This window comes from Neolamprologus brichardi, chromosome 3 (genome assembly GCF_056152115.1).
Source record: "Neolamprologus brichardi isolate AB-2024 chromosome 3, ASM5615211v1, whole genome shotgun sequence".
NCBI classification, from domain to species: domain Eukaryota; kingdom Metazoa; phylum Chordata; class Actinopteri; order Cichliformes; family Cichlidae; genus Neolamprologus; species Neolamprologus brichardi.
The window spans coordinates 1,110,361-1,133,074 of record NC_142106.1 but is presented as its reverse complement, the minus strand read 5'-3'; the positions used below and the strand labels follow the sequence as shown (position 1 = coordinate 1,133,074).

General features: G+C 41.3%; 1 protein-coding gene across 1 annotated transcript in view; it reads left to right on the top strand.

Moving 5' to 3' along the window:
• LOC148103089 (alpha-2-macroglobulin-like) overlaps window positions 1–21,528 on the top strand; it is a 32,504-nt gene extending 10,976 nt beyond the window's left edge. The window contains exons 10-37 of the mRNA XM_087831262.1: window positions 677–794; window positions 888–997; window positions 1,094–1,261; window positions 1,496–1,723; window positions 4,698–4,761; window positions 4,851–4,996; window positions 5,375–5,524; window positions 6,253–6,396; window positions 6,503–6,602; window positions 6,700–6,865; window positions 7,746–7,971; window positions 8,444–8,570; window positions 10,133–10,254; window positions 10,340–10,391; window positions 10,617–10,700; window positions 12,527–12,703; window positions 12,952–13,027; window positions 13,939–14,095; window positions 14,674–14,748; window positions 18,934–19,096; window positions 19,167–19,354; window positions 19,838–20,050; window positions 20,513–20,637; window positions 20,738–20,828; window positions 20,915–20,983; window positions 21,064–21,169; window positions 21,315–21,353; window positions 21,462–21,528. Of these exons, the coding sequence (XP_087687388.1) occupies window positions 677–794; window positions 888–997; window positions 1,094–1,261; window positions 1,496–1,723; window positions 4,698–4,761; window positions 4,851–4,996; window positions 5,375–5,524; window positions 6,253–6,396; window positions 6,503–6,602; window positions 6,700–6,865; window positions 7,746–7,971; window positions 8,444–8,570; window positions 10,133–10,254; window positions 10,340–10,391; window positions 10,617–10,700; window positions 12,527–12,703; window positions 12,952–13,027; window positions 13,939–14,095; window positions 14,674–14,748; window positions 18,934–19,096; window positions 19,167–19,354; window positions 19,838–20,050; window positions 20,513–20,637; window positions 20,738–20,828; window positions 20,915–20,983; window positions 21,064–21,169; window positions 21,315–21,352 (3,483 nt within the window). The 3' untranslated portion in view covers window position 21,353; window positions 21,462–21,528. The remainder of the gene's footprint in view (window positions 1–676; window positions 795–887; window positions 998–1,093; window positions 1,262–1,495; window positions 1,724–4,697; window positions 4,762–4,850; window positions 4,997–5,374; window positions 5,525–6,252; window positions 6,397–6,502; window positions 6,603–6,699; window positions 6,866–7,745; window positions 7,972–8,443; window positions 8,571–10,132; window positions 10,255–10,339; window positions 10,392–10,616; window positions 10,701–12,526; window positions 12,704–12,951; window positions 13,028–13,938; window positions 14,096–14,673; window positions 14,749–18,933; window positions 19,097–19,166; window positions 19,355–19,837; window positions 20,051–20,512; window positions 20,638–20,737; window positions 20,829–20,914; window positions 20,984–21,063; window positions 21,170–21,314; window positions 21,354–21,461) is intronic.
• Window positions 21,529–22,714: the final 1,186 nt, after the last annotated feature.

The following is a 22,714-nucleotide window of genomic DNA, read 5'->3' as shown; positions in this document are numbered from 1 at the left end:
CACATTTGACTTCTTTGCACAATGGAGCTTTAACCTGCGTTTGTGGGCGGCTCGGTGAACTTTGTGTGCAGATATTGATTTGTGGAAGTGTTCCTGAGGCCATGCAGTGATCTGACTGGCAGAATAACAACAGTTTTTCATGCATTGCTGCCCGAGGACCTGGAGACTGCATCTGATAGTGGATTTCCTCCTTATCCTTTTCACGTTTTGATGACATTATGCGCTGCAGATGATGAGATATTCCCCGTCTTGATAATTTTACATTAATGAAATTATTCTGTCATTGTTCTACAATTTGTAGACACAGTCTTTTGCAGATTTGTAAACCTCTGCCCATCTGTATTTGTGAGAAACTCTGTCTCTCTATGATGATCTTTTTATACACATTTATCTGAATGATCTGTTGCCAGGTAACATAATCAGTTGCAAAAGGTTCCTTCAGCTGTTTATGTTTAGTACAACTGACCCCTCCAGACTTTTGTCCCCCCACCCTACATTTTTAAACCATTTCATCAAATTCTAAATGAGCTCAAGTCTTTCATGACTCATCATAGTTTGAACATTTAATATATTTTATAGATTCGATTGTGAATGAGATCTGATTATAATTTTGGTTTATTCTAGTAAGATTGTATCGCACACAGCAGTGATTTTCTTTCTTTATTGTTCTTTCCAGGCAGACAAGACTGGCTGTGCAACTTTTTCCTTCAACATGTCAATTTTTACTAAAATTGACCAAAAGGTGCTTCAAGATGTTCTGGATATCAAGGCCAAAGTGGAAGAAGAGGGAACAGGCAAGGTTTTTTATTTCTTTATAATGACACATCAATGTGTATTTAACCAAAAAGGCATTCACAGTATTATAAGATGAACATTTTTACATTCAGGTATTTCACACCCTCAAGAGAAGAGAGTCACGATTTCTTACGTCCTTGGAAAAGTGTCTTTTATTAACGTGCCCAAGGTTTGGGAACGGGGATCTAATGTGGAAGGAAAAGTAAGCCTCAAATGTTGTTTTCAGCTCAGTTTGTCGTACAAAGCACATTTAAATTGTTTGTATTTTCCATTGTTAGAGCATTGTGTTCTTCAACAGGTCAGAGCAGTGCACCACAACAATACACCCATTTGTGACGCACCGGTCTACCTGTTCACGGGACAAATATGGCAAACACGCTCACTACAAAATGTGATAACTGACAGCAATGGTGTGGCCTCATTTTCTTTCAGCACTGATAACTTTGACCAGGATATCCAACTCCATGTGAGCTGACACACTGAAACAATGTGTAATTTAATGCAGACATCACAGCAGCATGATGCCACAATTGGTTTCTGATAGGCTGCAAATGTCCAAATACCTCCCACAGTAATAAGCTGCAATCCTGAAACAGTTTATGACTCATCTTACTCCACGTTTGCCTTGCTTATAAAGCCTCATTGACCAATGTTATTTTTAGATCAGTTTTTTAAATTTTTGTTTCCTATCCCCAACTAGGCAAGCCTGACACCAACAGTGGGCTACCCAGGATATAGAACTACATACTATGACAGGGGATTTCACACATTATCCATGTCCCAGCCATCTTCTCCTGATATTAAAACAATCAGCTCTCTAGAGGTACAGAAGAAGGATAAACCAGTGTCCTGTGATGCAGAAGAAGACATATCAGTCAACTACACTATAGTGGGAGAGTCTCCGGGGTCTGTGGATGTCATTTATCTGGTGAGTTATCGCTCAGCTTGTCACTTTATGGCATAACTACAAAGTTCACCATGGCCAGACCTTTAGTATGTTTGCTAAAAAAGTACTGTTGTAATGCCCATCAGGACTGAAGAAGAAACTTTCAGTCCATCATGAGAATCCAGCAGCTTCGATCTATTTCAGCCTAAATACCTGATCCAGCCCAAACTATATGCTTTAGCAAAAAGGAAAAAGCCTAAACGTAAAACTAGGGAGGGCGTCTGTCTCCTGAATCCAAAGTGGAAGCTGGTTCCACAGACTTCAGGTCTGGTCCCTGTGCTTTGTCCCTTATCATTTTCTGTCAACTTAGTAATTAGCCTCAGTGTTTAGTCCTTTGTTCATGATATCCTTAGTTTTCTCTCTCTGCTAAGTATTTAAATTCTTAGGCCTTCTTAGTTTTAGTCATCTGGGTTCTGCTCTCAGTTAAAGTTGTTTGTATTCTAGCCCTCATTATAGTTATTGTGCTTTTCCTGTGTCCCCCTGCACTTTTGACTGATTGATGACCTTTATTGATCCAGAAGGAAATTGGGTTAAAGGCTGCCAGAACTCCAGCACCATCTTACCCTTCCAGCCATACATACATTGCACAAACATCACATGGGGATGACAAGTCAGAAGAGGTAGAACAGTGGAAATACACAATACACGAGGAAAGACCAGGAGAAAAAAGACCCGCCCAGGACACTACTAATCCATCCCACAAAAGGCCTGCTAGCCAATCAGTGATGCATAGATTGAAGTTCTCTTAAGTAACATAAAGCCATTAATATAACATGAAAAAATAACCATATTTACATTATCTTTGTCCTTATATCAACTGATATAAATTAATATTAACTGAACAGTTTTATATGCAGTAGTCCGTCAACAGTATTCAACAGTGGCCGATGGCACAACATAGCAGCCTCGCTTCTGTCAGTGCGCCCCAGGGCAGCTTTGGCTACAACTGTAGTTTGCCTCCACTATTGTGTGAATGAGCGGATAACTGAATGTGAAAAGCACTTTGGAGTCCTTAGTGGACTAGTAAAAGCGCTATACAAATACAGGCCATTTACCATTTTACATGAGGAAAGACGAGGAGAAAAAAGACCCACCCAGACTGAGCCCTTAAAGGGAGATTGGTTTGAGAACAGAAAAAACACCTCAGCACACGAATCTTCAAATCTCACAACATAAAAGACATCAGAGGCATTATTAACCCTTTAAATCCGGTGGGAGTGGGCACGCTCCATTTTGCGTAACTATTTTTAAATCCCGGTAGCTCTGCAACCACGTAAGCTAGCGCAATAATTTTTTTTGCATATGAAACCGGAGGAGTTGTACTCACATCTTATGCCATCAGCTTGTCCTAGGTCACAGTTTCCTTCCACATATGGCTTTGAGAAAACTGCATAAAAAGCGCTTGCAGCAACAAAAACATAATATTCCAGAAACACATTTTGCCGATCAGATTAGCTGTTTGTAACACTTCCTACGTCCATCAGCACGAACTATTGCATGTCCGCCATTACCTGCCCAAAACCGGAAGTGATGTCATTTTGCGGAAATGTAGTTTTTTTACCATCAGGGCCTTATGAGCCTATACTGGTGTTTTTAAAAGTTATGTCTGACTTTATGACTTTCTGTGTCGTTTCTGGGATGCTTAGTACGGTGGCCCCTAGAGACAAAGCACGTACAAACTCCAAAACAGTTGCAAACTCCAAAACACATGCAAACTCCAAACCACTTGCAAACTCCAAACCACTTGCAAACTCCAAACCACTTGCAAAATCCAATACACATGCAAAATCCAAAACACTTGCAAAATCCAAAACACTTGCAAACTCCAAAACACTTGCAAACTCAAAAAAAAAGTTTTTTCATAATATTTATTTTCGTTTTTCCTGCAGTATATGAAAATTGGTGTATTTCAAAAATAAAACTCTGAAGACACTCATAGTCACACTCACAAAATAAATTTCCTGTGGTGAGAAACTATTTTGGGCAACTTTTTTGTATTTACAGTTTTGAAGGATAAACCTCATAAATTTCTCTAACCAGAAATATATGTTAAAAAAACAAAAACCATTTTTAATTTTTTTTGTAGTTACTTAGTTAATTACTATGCACTTAATGCAGACATATTATTAAAATTTGGACTATAATGGTTGTATTGATGTATATCAACTTGGAATGCTCCCAAAAATGGCACTACAACATGTAAAAATATATTATAAGCTCTGGCGGACTTGGTTCTATGGTAGGTCTTAAACGGTTAAGAAGAAAAATCTTGATCCTAATGTTCTTTCTAACTTCAGGCCAATTTCTAAACTCTCTTTTATGTCCACAATTTTGGCAAAAGTTGTTTTCAAGCAATGTCAGACCTTTTTAGATGTTTGTGGCATTTGTGAAGCCTTCCAGTCTGGTTTTAAATCTCGTCCTGAGACTGCACTTTTACGAGTTTTTAATGATCTTCTTATAACTGTAGACTCAGGTTGTTGTGTTGTTTTAGTCCTTCTAGATCTGACTGCTGCCTTTGACACAGTTGATCACAACATTCTCGTATGGAGACTCAAACACGTTGTTGGTCTTAAAGGCTCAGTTTTATCATGGTTTAAATCAAACCTGTCAGAGAGCTCATGTTCTGTTGCTATTGGGCAATGCCCCTCTTCCTCTGCCCCTGTGTGTTGTGGTGTGCCACAGGGCTCTGTTTGGGGTCCAGCTCTGTTCTCCTCATACACGCTGCCTTTTTTATTTTTATTCCTATATTTAGGAAATACTACAATACTAAATACAATATTCCCTTTCATTGTTATGCTGATGACATCTAAATTTGCTTCTCCTTGAATCTGGATGTCTGTTAACCTTTTAATTCAAACACATTGAATTAAAAGGTGTGAAAACCTTTCACTGGTAGTGATGTCCACAGATATCAGTGCTAGTTCATTCTTGTTTTTAAATGATTTCTGTCTTCCAGGTGTTGTCCAGAGGAGCTGTCACCATGCAAGGACAAGAACAGGTTCAAGTGCAAGATAGATCAGGTAAAATTTCCATATTTCCACATATGCCACAGCCAAGCATTGACGTTGGTCTGTTGTGTTGATCTGTGGATGTATGTTTGGTGTTTCAGTGAATGAGGGCCAGGTGTCCTTTAAAGTCAGAGTGTCTCCTGAGATGGCTCCAGAGTTCCAGGTTGTGGCTTATGCCGTCCTGCCAAGTGAGGATGTAATTGCCCACAGTGCTGACTTCTCTACTGACAAATGCTTCAGCAACAAGGTGAGTGTAATTCTAGAGGTGTGCTGTGTGTTTGGTGTCTGCAGTCATGCCATGTCGTTCAACTCAAAGTCAAATTCAGTTGGCTAAATCACCTGAGGATTTCTAGCATACACTGGTTGTTGTGGACTGGTTGTTCCAGAGCTGTTTCTACTCTACCTGAGGACTCACTCCCATTTATACAAGCACCTTTTTCAAGGATGATGCGAGTCCTACCTATCTAACACTGACACAGTGTTCATACAGTGTCCAGTGGAGTGTGCAGCCATCTCATGTGACTCATGATTTGTCACTCACCGCAGTGAAGCAGCTCATTTAGCCAGCAGTGAGTGGGGAGTTATCACAGTCACTAAACTTCTACGGGTGTTTTGTGTGTGTCAGGTGTCAGTGGAGTTTTCACCGTCTTCAGCGGTCCCAGGTGAAGAGACCAACATGCAGGTGACGGCCCTGCCACGTTCTCTGTGTGGTGTGAGTGCCATCGACAAGAGCGTTCTCATCAAGGAGCCTGGGAAGACTCTGGATGCAGATAAGGTAACTGCTGATATTAACACCTGTGAGGTGGACACATCCCTTATTTCCAGAGCCCGTAGTGTCGTGACTTACCAAAAGCTCAGGCCTTCGCTCTGGTACTTGTGTCCTGATAAGTATTCTTTGGGCAGTCATACATTCAACGGTTTTAAACAGTAAAATGCTGAGTTTGTCTTAAAGCAAACGAATATAGAAATAATACAAATGCATGTGTCTGTGATGACAGTCAGGTAAATGTATCACCTGCCAGTCAGTGTCTACTTTATTGAGACTTCAACTTTACATCGAAACTGCTCAAATACACGAGTGTTTGTTGATGTTAAACATACAGCAAAACCTGGAAAAAGTGAGACTTGGTGAGGTAAAGGAGCTACAGAGACAGTTTCAAATGGAGAACACTTACCATATAAGTCACTAAGAATGAACAGTTTATAGAGAAATTGTACAACTTCTGTAAGATCCCTCAACTACAATACCTCAACTACAACACCTCATATCTGTGGAGGCTTACTGCTGACTTCATCATTTTTATTTATTTATTTTTTAAGAACCCTTCTTAGATAATCTAGCAGTTCATTTGAACCTAATCGGTTCTAGTATCTACACCAGTACTTCATTTAAGAGTTTACAATTATGTGGACCAAATGTGACCATGATCATGATAGATCAGTCAAAACTTCATAGGACTAAAAAGGTTTGGAGGTTTTGCTGAACTGTACTTTTCTTTTCAGATATTTGACTTGCTCCCACTCAAGAAATCCTCAGGTATCCCGTATGAGGTTGATGATGCTACAGAATGCCTTAATGTGAGACCAAAAAGATATGTTTCACCGTACCGCAGACAAGAGCAAAATGACGCCTATGCAGTTTTCCAGGTAAAATACATGTATACCTGTGAGTCCGTCAAACAAAACGTAAATACAATAGTTTTTGTTGTTGCACCAGTTTTTGCTGATCTTTGTGTGCTGCTGAAATATCTAGAAAGTCGGACTGAAGATGGCGACAAACTTGCTTTTTCGATTGCCTTCATGCGTCAAGTTAAAAGGAAAAGTCTACCACCAAGGCCCTGGTGTCTACTATGGTGAATCATTGGCTTGTTTGCGTTGTGTCTGGCTATACATTTTGCTTTGTATTTACCAAAAAGAAAACAGGAAATTAATTTTTCTTTTTTTATTTAGATATGCCTTCCCTGGTAGCAAAGGGTTTTATTCAGCGAGGTATTCCTTTTAAGCATCGTAAGCAAGGTATGCCTGGTCCGGTATCTGCTGGGCAGCTTCCTCCACTAATAGAGACAGTTCGCTCTTTCTTCCCTGAGACTTGGATCTGGGATCTGGTGGAAGTTGGGTAAGTATCTGTTGTGAAGAGATCTGGTGGATATTACATTTTTAAAAAAGTTTATACGATCACATTTAGAAACCCATGTGAACTTTCTGCTGTGTCTTTGCACACATGAAAAACATGAAAATAGAATAATTGTGAGTTTTCTCTTAAGTATGTTTTGATGCTTCAGGCCGATGTTTTGTCATATTTAAAGTTTTGTGGGATATATTTGTTAAGAGATGTATTCTAAAACACTTCTTCAGCAGAGAACCAGAGAGGAGAAACACACAAGTTTTCTTGCTAGCAAGGGCAGTCACCAGAGTTCTCGCACGAGAGAGCGAGGGCTCAGAGACTCGCAGCTCTGAGACTGCCCTGGTCTTTATTTATACATCAGAGGGTGTTTGTTCCTTACATTGGAATGTAGAGGTGTATATGTGTGTGTGTGTGTCAGAGTGTGACCCCATAAACTTAAACGAAAATCCAACAGTTCATCTATATGTAAAAAAGGGCACTTAGACTAAAACTGACATAGCTACGTTTATCCTACCGTAAAACAATAAGAGCAGGTACGACCTCTCCCATGCTCCCAGGATGTGGGTGTGAATGCCAGAGCACTCTGGAATGCACACAAAGCTTTTGCAGACTATTAAGGATCGCACATCCTATCACTACCATATGTAAACTTATATTATTAAAAGATTATACTGACTAATAAGTACAATTTTCTATTGACAATATTATTTCACTGTCATCAGCAGCGTGGAGCTCTTTTACTTTGTCAATGCAACATAAACAAGTAATTCACACTGCAGGATGTAACTACACTGTTATACAAGTAATTTACAGACATAAAAACATGTTTGATTATGTTACAGAATGTGTTTGTGTGTATCTGCTGCTTCAGAGACGATGGGAAAAGGGGCGTGTCCCTGACTGTCCCAGACACCATCACCACCTGGGAGACGGAGGCTTTCTGTTTGTCCTCTCAGGGTTTTGGTTTGGCTCCTCGTAAAGAAATGAAAGTCTTCCAACCTTTCTTCCTTGAACTCACCATGCCCTACTCCATCATCCGGGGGGAGCACTTTGAACTGAGGGCGACTGTCTTTAACTACCTGACCAGCTGCATCATGGTAATGAATGATTAAAGTGTTGAGATACATTTCTGTTCATAGCCAAGGAAAACCATACTTAAAACATGACTTTCTAAGCAAAATTTATATCATAGTTATTAAAATACAATAGAAAATATTTTTTCTTTGGCAATATAACCATGCAGGATGCAGGCCGCTCCTGCTCACCAACACCTACAAGCTCACCTGCAAGCACAGACACCAGATTGCCCAATCACATGTCTTTACACTACCAACCCTCCTCTACCTTTCTTTGTGCGCTCATGCACCTTGTAGAACAGAGTTTAGTGTGGAAGCTGTAAGAAAACAGATGGAGGGAAACGATTAGGAAGGGCCTGATTAAAGTATCCAAGTAAAATGAAGGTCTACTTTGATCATAACATCAAACTTGTGCATTTGTTTAGATGCTTAAAAAATGTGTTCACATTTGAACTCAGGTTTAAATGTAGCCATGTCTGTGTTCCTCGTACAGGTTACTGTCACTCCTGGGCCGTCCTCAGATTACACCCTCACGCCTCTCTCTGGTGATCTGTACACTTCCTGTTTGTGTGCCAACGAGCGCAAGACCCTCAGGTGGACCATGATCCCAACAGCCTTAGGTGAGGATCAGGCTTTGGTCCTCCACACTGCCAGGAAACCGCTGTGTGGCAGGCTGACTACGACCCAAGTGCAGGACCCAGAAGCAGGAAGTGAACTCTCAGGGAGTGACTTAAAAAGAATCCACATAAGATGGCTAAATAGAATAAATGGAGATTAAAACAATAAAGAGCAATTATAAAAACACTATGTGAGAAATACTGCTGAAATATAAGTTATCATAATGAAATGAGAGAATCTGAGACCCAATAAGCTATATTCATGGAATTTAGAAAGCTGTGTGTGCATTAGACCACAGTGAGTGTGCAGTGTAGAGCTAGGACATGTAGACAGTCCAATCCAGCTGCAAATCGAGGTAAAGCAAGAATATAACCCCTGTGTTTGGAAGGCTAAACGTGGGGGTTGTAGGGAGTGGGGCAGAACGTCTATACCTCCAGTCTGAGGGTAGCAGCTGTGGATTAACACATTAAAGAGCAATTATAAAAATACTATGTGAGAAATACTGCTGAAATACAAGTTATTAGAGGTGGGAATCACCATACATCTCACGATACGATATTATCACAATACTTAACGCACGATACGATATTATTGCAACTTTTAAAAATATTTTGCGATATTCAGATTCTGTACATAAAGGTAAACTTTATCAATATTCATTTTCTCTAATATCAAAGTCTCACACTCAGTCTTTCTCTCATTTCAGTTTGATTGTTGACAAACTGAACGGTTTGTATTACAGTCTAGTCCAACTTAACTGAACAACCATCTGGTACAATTATAGCTATTCTGAACTATGCAGTTTATGAAAACTATGCAGCCCCTTCAGCAACTGAAGAATTTGAAAGTAAATTAAAACAAAATATAATTTTACATTAAATAAAAACGTTTTAAACTTAATTAAAATAAAACATGTCTTAAATTAAAATAAGTAAACTGTCATGTTTATTGCTGCCAAAAACAAGTGAAACACATTTGGACAGTGAAGGAATGTCAGGATTCTTGCTCAGAAAAAGGATCAACATGCTCTGAAGTCAGAGCACAAAAACCTTTTTGTAACAAAATATCGATTTCTGAGGGTAGCAGCTGCCTCCATCCTCATGCTTTACTTAATGCAGCTGTCTTAGCCAATTGAAAGTGATTTTGAAACCTTCCTTTCAAGTCATTATGCATGCTTCCCTTGGACATATCATTAGAACAGACTGTTGGCAGTTAAATTGCCATGCAAATGATTTCTTCTTAATCTTAATTAGACCTTATGATTTGCAGTACTTTGGCCTCCAGCAGGACTCAGCAGCAACCCTGACATCATTTTGGACTGTTTTTTTCAGCTCCTGTTTTTCATGCCTGATGCAGTAAAATTTCAATTATAATTGATCTTACCTTCGATTTAGAACCAACATTACATCTAGAGATCTAGATTTAGATCTAGTGTGATCACAGTTAACTGCCTCCTTTTGTCCCAACACATTTCCTTCTAGTTTCTACAAAATCTGTAAAATAACCTCAGGAACCTTTATTTTAATGGAGAGATAAAGAAGGTGACCTGTGCTGCTGCTTTTAGGGGCTGTGAATGTGACTGTGTCTGCTGAGGCCGTAGCGTCCCATGTGTCATGCGATAATGAGGTTGTGAGCGTACCAGACAGAGGTCGCATCGACGTGGTCACCAAATCTCTCATAGTGAAGGTCAGTGTCATAAATACAAGACGAGAAAAACATTTTTACTCATAAAATTTAAATTGTTACTCATTTTAAAGATACTTTTCCTCAGGCTGAGGGAACTGAGATGACAAAGACGTACAACTGGCTTCTTTGTCCAAAAGGTCGGTGTGATTTCCATCAGTCACAAAGTTAAAATAAAGAAATGACCTGAATGCTCAAAGTTAGCAGTGGAGTGCACTGTGTACATAAAATGTGCCAAATATTCATCTTTTACTTTCACAGAATGTAACGATATGTGCTGAAGATCAGGCCACCTGGTGACTTTGCACAGTAACTCTGTTGTAGTCGTGACTTGCTGATTGGACGTTTGTTGTGTCTGTACACAGGAAGCCCGCTGACGGAGGAAGCAGAGATACATCTGCCTGAGAATGTGATTGAAGGATCTGCCCGCACTTCTGTATCAGTCCTGGGTAAACCTCGTGATTTCATCTCAATTTTGGTTCAGCTAAATAAAAATATGGCGGGTTGAAGCTTTGTTAAAAAGGCAAATTACTAAAACAACAGAAAATAAGAGACGTCATGTTCAAGTAAAAGTAAAAACCGTATTCAGCTTTTAAAAGATGATTTCATTTATAAATAGACCCACATCTTCCTGGCCTTGTGTGAAAAATAAATGGACCCCAAAAAGGCTGTTTGTGCCTTTCTTTGCAGGAAGAACTGCAGTCTAGCTTTTGTCATAAGTGTTTTTTGAAACGCTGAGTTTTGGCCCAGTCACACCAGACGGTTTTCCAGCGCAATCGTTCTGGTCACGCAGAATCATGTCAGTAGGATTTAAGTCCAGATTTTGACTCGACCACTTTCTGGCGTTCTGGATCATTTTCCATCTTAACCCTCTGGGGTCGACGGATGCGCCGACACGTCAAAATCACATGACCAATTTAAGATGACACAGCTACAAGATAGTGATGGGATTTCTGCCTCTTTTTGGAGAACCGGCTCTTTCAGCTCCCAACCGGCTCTTCAGGTTGTTTTGTTGGTCGAAAGTAACGGACTTCAAACTATATACCAGTTTTTGAATTGTGTCGATGGACCACGTAAAACCAGAGTTATGATAAAAAATACACACAATGTTTTCTTCTTTACAAAACAGTGGTGTTTACAGCAGGAAGGACGGTAAAAACGGCGTTTTCTACAGACAGCGCTAGCAAACACTCGCTGCTTGCGCGTTAAAAAATAAAATAAAAAACACCCCTTCCCTATTGGTGTTAGAGTTTACCATGTCATCCCATCAAAAATTGATATGGCAACATGTGACACTTGGTTATTTAGGGAGAACGGCATTTTTAGTAGTGGCGGAAAGCGGGCGAGCGAAAGAAAGAGAGAGAGTGAGTTTTCATGCCTTAACCAGACTCCTCCGTCGCTAACCGCCTGAACCCAATGCCCCACCCCTCCCCTGCAGCTGAGCCGCAGACAGCCCCAGAGCATCACACTGCTACCACCATGTTGGTATGATGTTCTTTCTATGAAATTATGCGTCACTTTTAAGCCAAATGCAACAAAACTCAAAACTTTTTCTCTTCAGTCCATATAATATTCTCCCAAATATCTTGTGGAGCATGGAGATGTTTTTTTGACAAATGTGAGATAAGCTTTTGTGTTCTTTTTGGTCAGCAGTGGTTTTGTCCATGAATGCTGTTTTTGCCCCGTCTCCTTTGTATTGTTGAATCGTAAACTCTGACCTTTACAGAGGAAGGCAAGGCCTTCAGTTCTGGGTGTTTTTGGGATTCGTTTGACTTTTTCGGTGAGTCGTCGATGTGCGATGGGGTAATTTCTGCCACATCTTTTCTAGTTTTCTCAGTTTGTGGATAATGGGTTCCAACATGGTGCACTGGCGCTCCAAAGCTGTAGAAATTTTTTTAACCCTGTCCAAACTGATAGATCTCAAGATCTCGCCTATTTTTGAATTTCTTTTGGTCATGGCAATGACGTGTTTCTTTTTGACGTCTTTTAGCCTGCTTCCCTTTGTCAAACAGATTGTACTTGAGTGATTTCTTGATCCAGCAGGTCTGGCCTTAATCAGGTCTGGGTCCTGTTGGTGAAATGAAACTCAGTCTTCCCAGAAATATTTGGTTGATCACAGTCAATCTACCATTTTCAGTTTGGATGTTTTTTCACTCAGCAAATGAAATCATCATTTAAAATTGCATATTGAAGTATTCAGGTTATCTTTGCCCAATAATACAAAGTTGTTTTACGCTAGCTTTGTTAGTTTTAGTGAATCAGTGTTTTTGATCAGGTGACATCCTCGGCCGGGCTCTGAAGAACCTGGATGGATTGCTGCAGATGCCGTATGGATGTGGGGAGCAGAACATGGCTCTCCTGGCCCCCAACATCTACATCCTCCACTACCTGAAAGGCACACAGCAGCTCACCGCAGCCATCATGGAAAAAGCTACTAACTTCCTCACCAGTGGCAAGTTTTTATTGTTTCCTCTAAGAAGGAAATCATTTGAATCACTTCAACACACACGGTTCAAGAAACAAGCCGACAGGAGGCAGAACATTAGCCACAGCTTTTGGTCAAATGGGTCATTTTCCTCATCTGTCAGCAAGAGTCATTGAATTTCCCAAATCTCGATGTACACATGCAGATCCATAAACAAATGGAGTCCAATCATCACCATAGCAACAATGTCTTAATCAATGTCTCTGTTGTTACAGGATACCAAAGACAGCTCAACTACAAAAGTGCTGACGGTGCTTACACCACATTTGGAACAGGACCAGGAAACACTTGGTGAGAACATCACTGATCAAACATGTCATAAACCAGAGAGGTTACACTGGTTTTTAAATATCCCACCAAACAGAAGACGTTTCTTGAAGTTTGACTACCCATTAATAACATAAACATGTCTACCTCTAATACTTAAAATAATTCTCTATTTAATCCTTTGACTAAGCTAACATTAACAATACCTTTTGGTTAACAGTGTGTAATTTAGTAGGTAGGAAGGAGTATTAGAGCCACATAAAAAATGTTATTGATCATTATTAGAATAAAGTCGAATTTTAAAGATTAAAGTTGTAATTCTACTTTAAAAAAAGTCTAAATAGTATTTCAATAATAAAATCTTAATACTGTTTTGTGAAAAAAGTCAAATTCAAATCTAAGAAAACAGTTGAAATGATTACAGTTGTTGTTTCAAACGACTGCTATACCCTGTATAAAAGGCCTTGTGTAGATGTAGTGAAATAAATCCGTCGTCTTGTGATACAGCATAGATCCTCTTTATTCCACGAGCGTGGAACCATCGGTATCCTTGCATCTGTACATTAGCAGCCATTTCCTTTTATACAAATCTAACCACATGCAGCTTTCTGCACCACTTTCTGCTTTTCAGTGTACTTATACTTACTGCCACGCTGTTTTTATTGCTACAAGTGACATCAGTTCCTTCCTTGTTACTAAAACTGAGTCTGAAGTACGATTTCACTAATTCAGAGGGTAAAGCAACCGTGGCAGTTTGTCCTGAAATAACTGTGATATCCACATTTCTGCTTTTGTCTCAAAATACATTTTCAAATTTAATCTTGAAATTTCAACTTTATTTTCAAAATGATCAGTATTTCTTTCTCCTAATGTGACCTCACAGCCAAACATTTCCATCATTGTAAGACGTGTAAGTGTTGTTTTCTTTCCGTCAGGCTGACTGCGTTTGTGGTAAGAAGTTTTGCCAAAGCTCAGTCTTTCGTCTTTATTGATCCCAGAAAGATCGAAGAGTCTAAGACCTGGCTGCAACATAAACAACAAGAAAATGGCTGTTTTGAAAAGTCTGGGAAACTCTTCCACAACGGAATGAAGGTAACCTGCAGTTCTTTGCTGTTAGACTGTGGAAACAGCCTCCAGTCTGGATTTAACAAATTTTATTAATAATGTCATGCATACATGGAAAAAACTGTACTAAATACTGTAACAGCTCACACCAGTATATTCTATTATTTCATTTAAGAAATAATTTCCCTTCATCTTGTTCCATTCACACCAGCACTGCCTTCTATCTAGCATTCACACATATTTATACAAAATACAAAGTATGCACTAGAGACCAACTTGGGATTAGTATCTTGCCCACAAATATTTAGCATGCAGGCTGGAGCAGCTGGGAATCAAACCACCAACCTTCTGATTAGTAGATGACTACACAAACTGTTTATAAGGTTGGGGAAACCCGAGGTGAAGAAACATCCATCTCACTGGAAATACAATGTCCAGATGAACAAAATCAACTTCCTGTTCATCTCTTTAGCTGGATGTTTGAACATGCATCAAGACATTCATGATTCTAAAACCACATGCAGCTGAAAATCATTTTCATGACTTCATATCCCTGAATGTTGGTGCATCGATGATAAAGTGTCTATGATGTCTTCTGTTGACAGGGTGGTGTATCTGATGAAGTGACTCTCAGTGCGTACGTTACTGCTGCCTTCTTGGAAATGAATACATCCCAACATGTGAGTAGACTCAAAGAATATCAAGGTATTCAACAAAAAAAGGAGTAGAGTTTGTGCTGCTGAGCCATGGAGTTAGGTTTAACAAGCAGTCTAGCACCCTGCTGTTATGTGCTGGATTGTCTCAGGGGCATCTTTACACAGCCTGCACCTGGGGTCTTGCCTGGTGTGATAGACCCCAGCCTCTATGGATCTTGTACTCAGAGCTTGTTCTTGTGCTGCCATGATTAGTGCCTCTGTGCTGTCTTTCAGTCCAGCTTTGTCCAGCCACTGGTAGGATTTCTGGATATCATCTACTTCCTCTATCTGCCGGTGGTACATACCGTGCAGGGGCCTGTCCCTCCATGATGGTTCCTCGCCTTCCTCCTCTTTCTTGGGTTTCTGCTGCCTGAGGTATTCACTGAGCATGCGGTCAGTTGGGGCCATTTTCGTGATGTATTCTTGGATGTTCGTTGTCTCATTCTGGACTGTGGTGCTGACACTCACCAGTCCCTGGCCCCCTTCCTTCCATTTAGCATGCTGGACTTGGGGTGAAACCCTCCATGCATGGTCAGGAACCTTCTTGTCTTAATGTCAGTGGCTTCTATCTCCTCCTTTTGCCAGCTTATTATTCCAGCAGGGTACCTAAAGACAGGCAGGGCGTAGGTTTTGATAGGCCGGATCCTGTCCTAACATTCAGCTGACTCCTCAGGATTTGCCTGACCCTCTGCAGGTACTTGGTTGTAGCAGCTTTCCCAGCAGCCTCTTTGGGGTTCCTATTTGCTTGTTGGATCCCCAAGTACTTGTAGCTGTCCTCTATGTCTGCAATTTTGCCTTCTGGTAGTTCGATTCCCTCAGTTCTGACTCTTTGTTATCATCCGACTACACTTCTGCAGTCCAAATGATATTCCAATGTCGTTGCTGTATATCCTGGTGGTGTGGATCAGTGAATCGATGTCTCGTTCACTCTTGGCATACAGCTTGATGTCATCCATGTACAGGAGGTGGCTGACAACTGCTATTCCGTAGTCAGTATCCGTAGTATCCGTAGGGACAGAGCATCTCCTTGGTAAATGGTGATTGTGCTATGGGCTTGAAGTTGGCCTCTAGTGTTGTATGCCACATCCCCATTGAGTTCTTGATGAAGGCTCTTAAAGTCCTGTTGATCTTGTACAGGTCTAGGCATTCCAGGATCCAGTTGTGGGGCATCGAGTTATAGACCCTCTTGTAATCAATCCAGGCAGTCTCGGCTGATTGTTACCAGTAGCTGGTGTTTTGCACCTCTGGTATTCTTGCCAATGAGTGGGGCACAGGAATATGTGTCTGTTCATCTTAGCCACTATGATGCCTGACAGGAGCTTCTATGTGGTATTGAGGCAGGTTATTGGTCAGTAGTTGGATGGGACCGATGGGACCGATCCCTTCAAGACTGTCCGGCCTAGTTGGATGGGACCGATCCCTTCAAGACTGTCTGGCCTAGTTGGATGGGACAGATTCCTTCAGGACTGTCCAGCCTACGGTTAACCATTCTGGGTGTCTCTCGTCACCTAACAGCTGGTTCATTTGTGCTGCCAGACGCTCATGGAGTGCAGTCAGCTTCTTCCACCAGTAGACGTGACCCATACTGGCAAGGTGCAGGCCAAGGCTGTTAGTCGTTGCTTGGCAGTTTCCATGGACAGCTTGCTATACTTTGGGGACCGTCTTTGTCAAACCTTTCTGCAGCTCCGATAGTTGGCTAACCTCCCTCCTTGATCTTAGCCTCTGACAGTGGACTCATCTCTGACAGTGGACTCATCTCTGTGCTTGTCCTTCTTGACCTTAGTGCAGCATTCGATACTGTTGACCATAATATCCTATTAGAGCGATTAGAACATGCTGTAGGTATTACAGGTATTGCACTGCAGTGGTTTGTATCATATCTATCTAATAGACTCCAATTTGTGCATGTAAATGGAGAGTCCTCTTCACACACTGAGGTTAATTATGGAGTTCCACAGGGTTCAGTGCTAGGACCAATTCTGTTTACATTATACATGCTTCCCCTAGGCAGCATCATTAGAAGACATAGCATACATTTTCACTGCTATGCAGATGACACCCAGCTCTATCTGTCCATGAAGCCAGATAACACACACCAATTAGTTAAACTGCAGGAATGTCTTAAAGACATAAAGACTTGGATGGCCACTAACTTTCTGCTTCTTAACTCAGATAAAACTGAGGTCATTGTACTCGGCGCTGAAAAGCTTAGAAATATGGTATCTAACCAGATTCTTACTCTGGATGGCATTACCTTGGCCTCCAGTAACACTGTGAGGAACCTTGGAGTCATTTTTGACCAGGATATGTCCTTCAACGCACATATTAAACAAATATGTAAGACTGCGTTCTTCCATTTGCGCAACATCTCTAAAATTAGAAATATCCTGTCTCAGAGTGACGCTGAAAAACTAGTTCATGCATTTATTACTTCCAGGCTGGACTACTGCAATTCATTATTATCAGGATGTCCAAAAAACTCACTGAAAAGCCTTCAGTTAATCCAAAATGCTGCAGCAAGAGTACTGACAGGGACTAGAAAGAGAGAGCATATTTCTCCTGTTTTGGCTTCCCTTCATTGGCTTCCTGTTAAATCCAGAATTGAATTAAAAATCCTGCTCCTCACATAGAAGGTCTTAAATAATCAGGCCCCATCTTATCTTAATGACCTTGTAGTACCATATCACCCTATTAGAGCACTTCGCTCTCGCTCTGCAGGCCTACTTGTTGTTCCTAGAGTATTTAAAAGTAGAATGGGAGGGAGAGCCTTCAGTTTTCAGGCCCCTCTTCTGTGGAACCAGCTTCCAGTTTGGATTCGGGAGACAGACACTATCTCTACTTTTAAGATTAGGCTTAAAACTTTCCTTTTTGCTAAAGCATATAGTTAGGGCTGGACCAAGTGACCCTGAATCCTCCCTTAGTTATGCTGCAATAGATGTAGGCTGCCGGGGGATTCCCATGATGCATTGAGTTTTTCCTTTCCAGTCACCTTTCTCACTCACTATGTGTTAACAGACCTCTCTGTATTGAATCGTATCTGTTATTAATCTCTGTCTCTCTTCCACAGCATGTCTTTTATCCTGTCTTCCTTCTCTCACCCCAACCGGTTGCAGCAGATGGCCGCCCCTCCCTGAGCCTGGTTCTGCCGGAGGTTTCTTCCTGTTAAAAGGGAGTTTTTCCTTCCCACTGTCGCCAAAGTGCTTGCTCATAGGGGGTCATATGATTGTTGGGCTTTTCTCTGTATCTATGAAGCGCCTTGAGGCGACATTTGTTGTGATTTGGCGCTATATAAATAAAATTGAATTGAATTGAATTAGTCTCCTTCTTGTGGCTGTTCAACCTGTAGCCAAGCATCTCTCTCATCACTGCTGCTGTACTGTAGATCAGCTTGTTAGTCTCGATAATCAAGGCTGTATGTATCGCATTTACATCATCTAGCAGATCTTCACATCTTGGTAACCAGCTACGGGGGATCCAGGTTTCAAGTTTTGCCATGATCCTATCTTTCAGGTCACTTCCTCTCGCACTATAGCATTTGGGGCTTGGTACAAATCTCGGGTGGAGGTGATGACATCTCCCCCCTGACCTGTCGTCCTGGCTCCCCCTTGCCGTAGCATTTGTGTTGCACCTCGTCAATCTCTTGCTGTGAGAGCAATACCCTTCTGTCGAATGTTGGAACACTGAGCTTTTAGTTGTTTCGCCGTCAATGTGGATGCTGGGTATCGAAGATTCCATAGGTCCCTCATCCTATTCATGTAGCCCCTTCCGCCAGGGTTACGTGTATAGTAGCATTCCAACAACGCCCTGTTTTCATCTCTTGCCCACCAATGCCTTCTTGTTCCAATAGTTGATCTGGTCGTGGAACGTCCTGAGAATTGATTTTCACCCAGGTGTCATCCACATACCTGAACTCTCACCAGCAAGGACTTGTATCACCACCCAACCTGTACAGTGTTTTTTCAATATGTTCTTTATATTGTAAATACTACTAGAAGATTGCTCCACTCTTTGCTTGATCTGTACTTTCCTCTAATTGCTGTGTTTTCTATTATCACACTGATGTTTTGAGTGACTGAATCAGGAACTCTGCCTCCTATTCTTCTCACACTGGGTTTAATGAAAGAAGATTTCTGTTTGTCCATTAAAGTTCTTTGTTGTGATCGTTTAAAGGATCCTGTGATGAACAAGAGCCTGGCTTGTCTCAAGGAGTCTCTCAGTGACCTGAGCAACACCTACACTACAGCTCTGCTGGCCTATGTGTTCACTCTGGCAGGAGACGTGGAGACCCGAGCTCACCTTCTGCAGCACTTAGACACAGTTGCAGTGAGGGAAGGTGGGTCATCCTTTAGCAGGACATCATTCAGGCTTTATTAGCATCACTGTGACTGTTATTGTGTTTGTAGGAGGTTTCCTCTACTGGACTCAGACAGCAGCAGAAACATCAGCCTCCCTGTCAGTGGAGATCAGTTCTTATGTGCTGTTGGCCAAACTCAGTGCCTCCCCGACTGCTGAGGATCTGGGATATGCCTCTGGTATTATCAGGTGGCTGACTGGGCAGCAGAACTATTACGGAGGCTTCTCCTCCACTCAGGTACGACACCACCCGAACAGCATGAAGCTCGTCTTTGAGTTAATATACAGTCTTAGACAAAATCAGGGACAGAAAAAATAATCCTGAAGCTTTCAGTTTTCTCTCAGATATGTAAAACAGATTTGTTTTAGCCAGACAAGTTTTTATTCTTTAGTTAGAATAAGACATTTAAGTTTTGTCTAAAAATTCATTGTTTTTACAGAATAGCAACGTTACCTCAGACACCAACTACACGTAACAGCCTGTAAATAACAGATCACCTGCGAGTTTATACCTGTAATTTCTATACTTTGATAATTCTCAGTTAAAGATATTTTAACCTGTTTATTTAACCAGGAAGTGAAATTTGGAAAACTTGAGATTAAGGATCTCTTTTGTGAGAGGGTCTCAAAGGCAGTTTTAACTCAATGTCTATTCCACTTAAGCCCATGAAATATGGAGACATATGCTGTGTGTGTTAACCACAATGAATCCATCCTGTAGGACACGGTGGTGGCTCTTCAGGCTCTGGCTCTCTACTCCACTCTGGCGTTCAGTCCTGAAGGTTGGAGCACAGTGACAGTTCAGGCTCCCAGCAGTCAGCTGACGTTTGATGTAAATCAGAGCAACAAACTGCTCTACCAGGAGGAGGCGCTGCAGGACGTGTCAGGAAAATACAGCCTGGAGGTGAAGGGCACTGCATGTGCTTCAGTGCAGGTCAGTGACAGCATCATGTGACAAGCTCCTGGTTGATGTCAGAGAAAGGGTTTCTTCTTTTTCTTTTTACTCACACAACTTTAGAGAGCATTAGCATTTTCACATGTAATAACGCGCATCTTGCACATGTATTTTCATGCACAATAAAGACATTAGACCTGACAGTAATAACTGTAGAGAGGACAATGCTATTTTAAACTAAATTAATATCAGAATCAGGGAAACTATTTATCCCAGAGGGAAACTGAGTTGTCATAGCAGCAAATATACAACAAACATCAAGCACTCGTATAAAAAGAGTGTAGATATAACAGAGATACTGATATTAAGATGAATATAGACATATAGGTATGACTATAAAAGGATGTGTGCTAATATGTGTCATGGTGTAGAAGAGTGACAGCAGGGTGCATTGAGGTGTGATTAGTTCTGTTCCACACGTGACCCGAGTGTGTTTCCCAGATTTCTGCCACCTACAACATCCCAACACCTGCTGATGTCACCACTCTCAGTGTGAACGCCCAACTAGAGGTCACCACCACAAGTGAATCTGCTCGACCCAAATTCACTGTGCAAATACAATCACTGTAAGTATGTGACAGAGGAGTGCTCTTTACCAGTGTGGAGGAACTGCTGGTAGATGAAACTGTGCACACAGGTCAGTATAATCACACTGTTCAAACACAGGTACAGTGGAAAGGAGAAAACTACAAACATGGTGATCCTGGACATCAAAATGCTCTCTGGATTTTCCCCAGACCCCGAGTCTTTGAAGAGTGTGAGTAATTAGACAGATCCTACCAACACGTGCATCTCATGTGATAATTGTGATGATAATAATAAAATGATGTCGTCTCCTCACAGCTCAAACGTGGCCTCCTGGTGAGTCGTGTTGAGCAAAAGGAGGATCATGTTCTGGTGTACTTAGAGGAGGTAAGTGAAAGTCACCGTGGGGACAGCAGATGATGATCTTTGGTACAAACTGTGTCTGCAATTGTTTCTGTCTCGTCCAGTTATCAAAGGACACACCCATCAACCACAGCTTAGAGATCATCCAGGAGCTCCCAGTGGACAACCTGAAGCCAGCCGTGGTCAAGATCTATGACTACTACCAACCAGGTCCAAGTCTAACTAAGCTTTACTCCAACAGCACACTGACACACGTCAGAGGCTCCATCAGACTGAACAGTTCATACAAGCTGATGTTTCCATCAGTGACACAGAGAAATGACACTTTCATGTTTTTCTACCATGTTTCTGTCAGGTGACCAGGCTGAGACCCAATACATGTTTGTCTCGTGAGGTAAGAAGCTGGAATAACACACGAGGACACCTTTCACACACATTCATGTTCACAGCATCAATGAAAAGGACTTTGAGCTTTTACTAACTTTTATTCTCCGTCTCACAGTTTGAAGAAGGTGTGGCTGGTCCTGAGGTTTAAACCTGCATTTGAATAAAGAGACTTTTTCTGCTCACATGTGTGTATGCGTGTGTGTCAACAGCTCCAGTATTATTAATGCTTTTTTAATAACATGCTTCATTATTAATAATAGCAGAATGGCAGTGCTGTGAATGCACCGCTGAGACTGGCCTTGTGCCACATTTCTGTCTTTGTGCAGGTTTAGAAAAAACAAAATGTGCAAGTGGACAAAACATTAGAAAAGCTAAACGAGACATTCAGTGAGAGCAACGTCCACGGAGATAGAAGACAGAAACATGATGCTCATGTGTACATGTGTGTAGGTGTGTGTGTGTGTACGTGTGTGTGTGTGTGTACCTGTACGTGTTTGTGTGTGTACGTGTGTGTGTGTGTGTGTGTGTGGGGGGGGGGGGGGGGGGCAAGGTGTCTCTGCGCAGTGTACCAGGGGCACGGAGAAAAGTTGTTGTACCATAGGCACGAGGAGTGTCTAAGTGTGCGTGTTTGTGTGTGTGCGTGTGTGCGTGTTTGTGTGTGTACGTGTGTGTGTAAGTGTGCGTGTGTGTGTGTGCACGTGTACTTGTTTTCATGACATCTTAGGACAATTTTATGATAACACACTCACAAAATGAGGACGCTCAGAAAAATGAGGACATTTTTGAGGTCCTCATTTTTCTGAGCCTTCTAAAGTGTTCTAGAGGCTCCCAACATGCTCCCAAACCAAAAATCTCGAAAGTCCTGAAACATCACAATTTTATGAAAAAGTGTGTTTAAGTGTGTTTAGCGTTTTTGCTCACTTTCAGTTTTGGCACCTACTGGCCAGTTTTGGAACTTAACACACTTTAAACACACTTTCAGTGACGTCACTCTGCGAGTCCTCATATTGTAGGTGTGTCAGACACAATAACACATTTGACCCAGGTTATACCCTTCTGGGGCTTAGCGGACACATGCGTGGACAGCACCTTTTAGCTCTTATGTCCACAGTCGTATTCAATGTTGAAATGGAGGTGAACTTTATTTGAATCATTCGTGGAATAATAACAGATAAGATTTGAGGCTTCTGAAAATTGTTCGTTCAAACCTTGCCAATTAAACAATCATTCTAACACACATCAAAAACTTTTCCCATTTTTATACATATTAGGGTGAGCTATAAGCAAGGGTAACAACAGTTAAATCAGGCAAATCTTGACAAAAATGAAGGTCTTTAGATTCAGTTATCAGTGCCTGCACATCTTGGT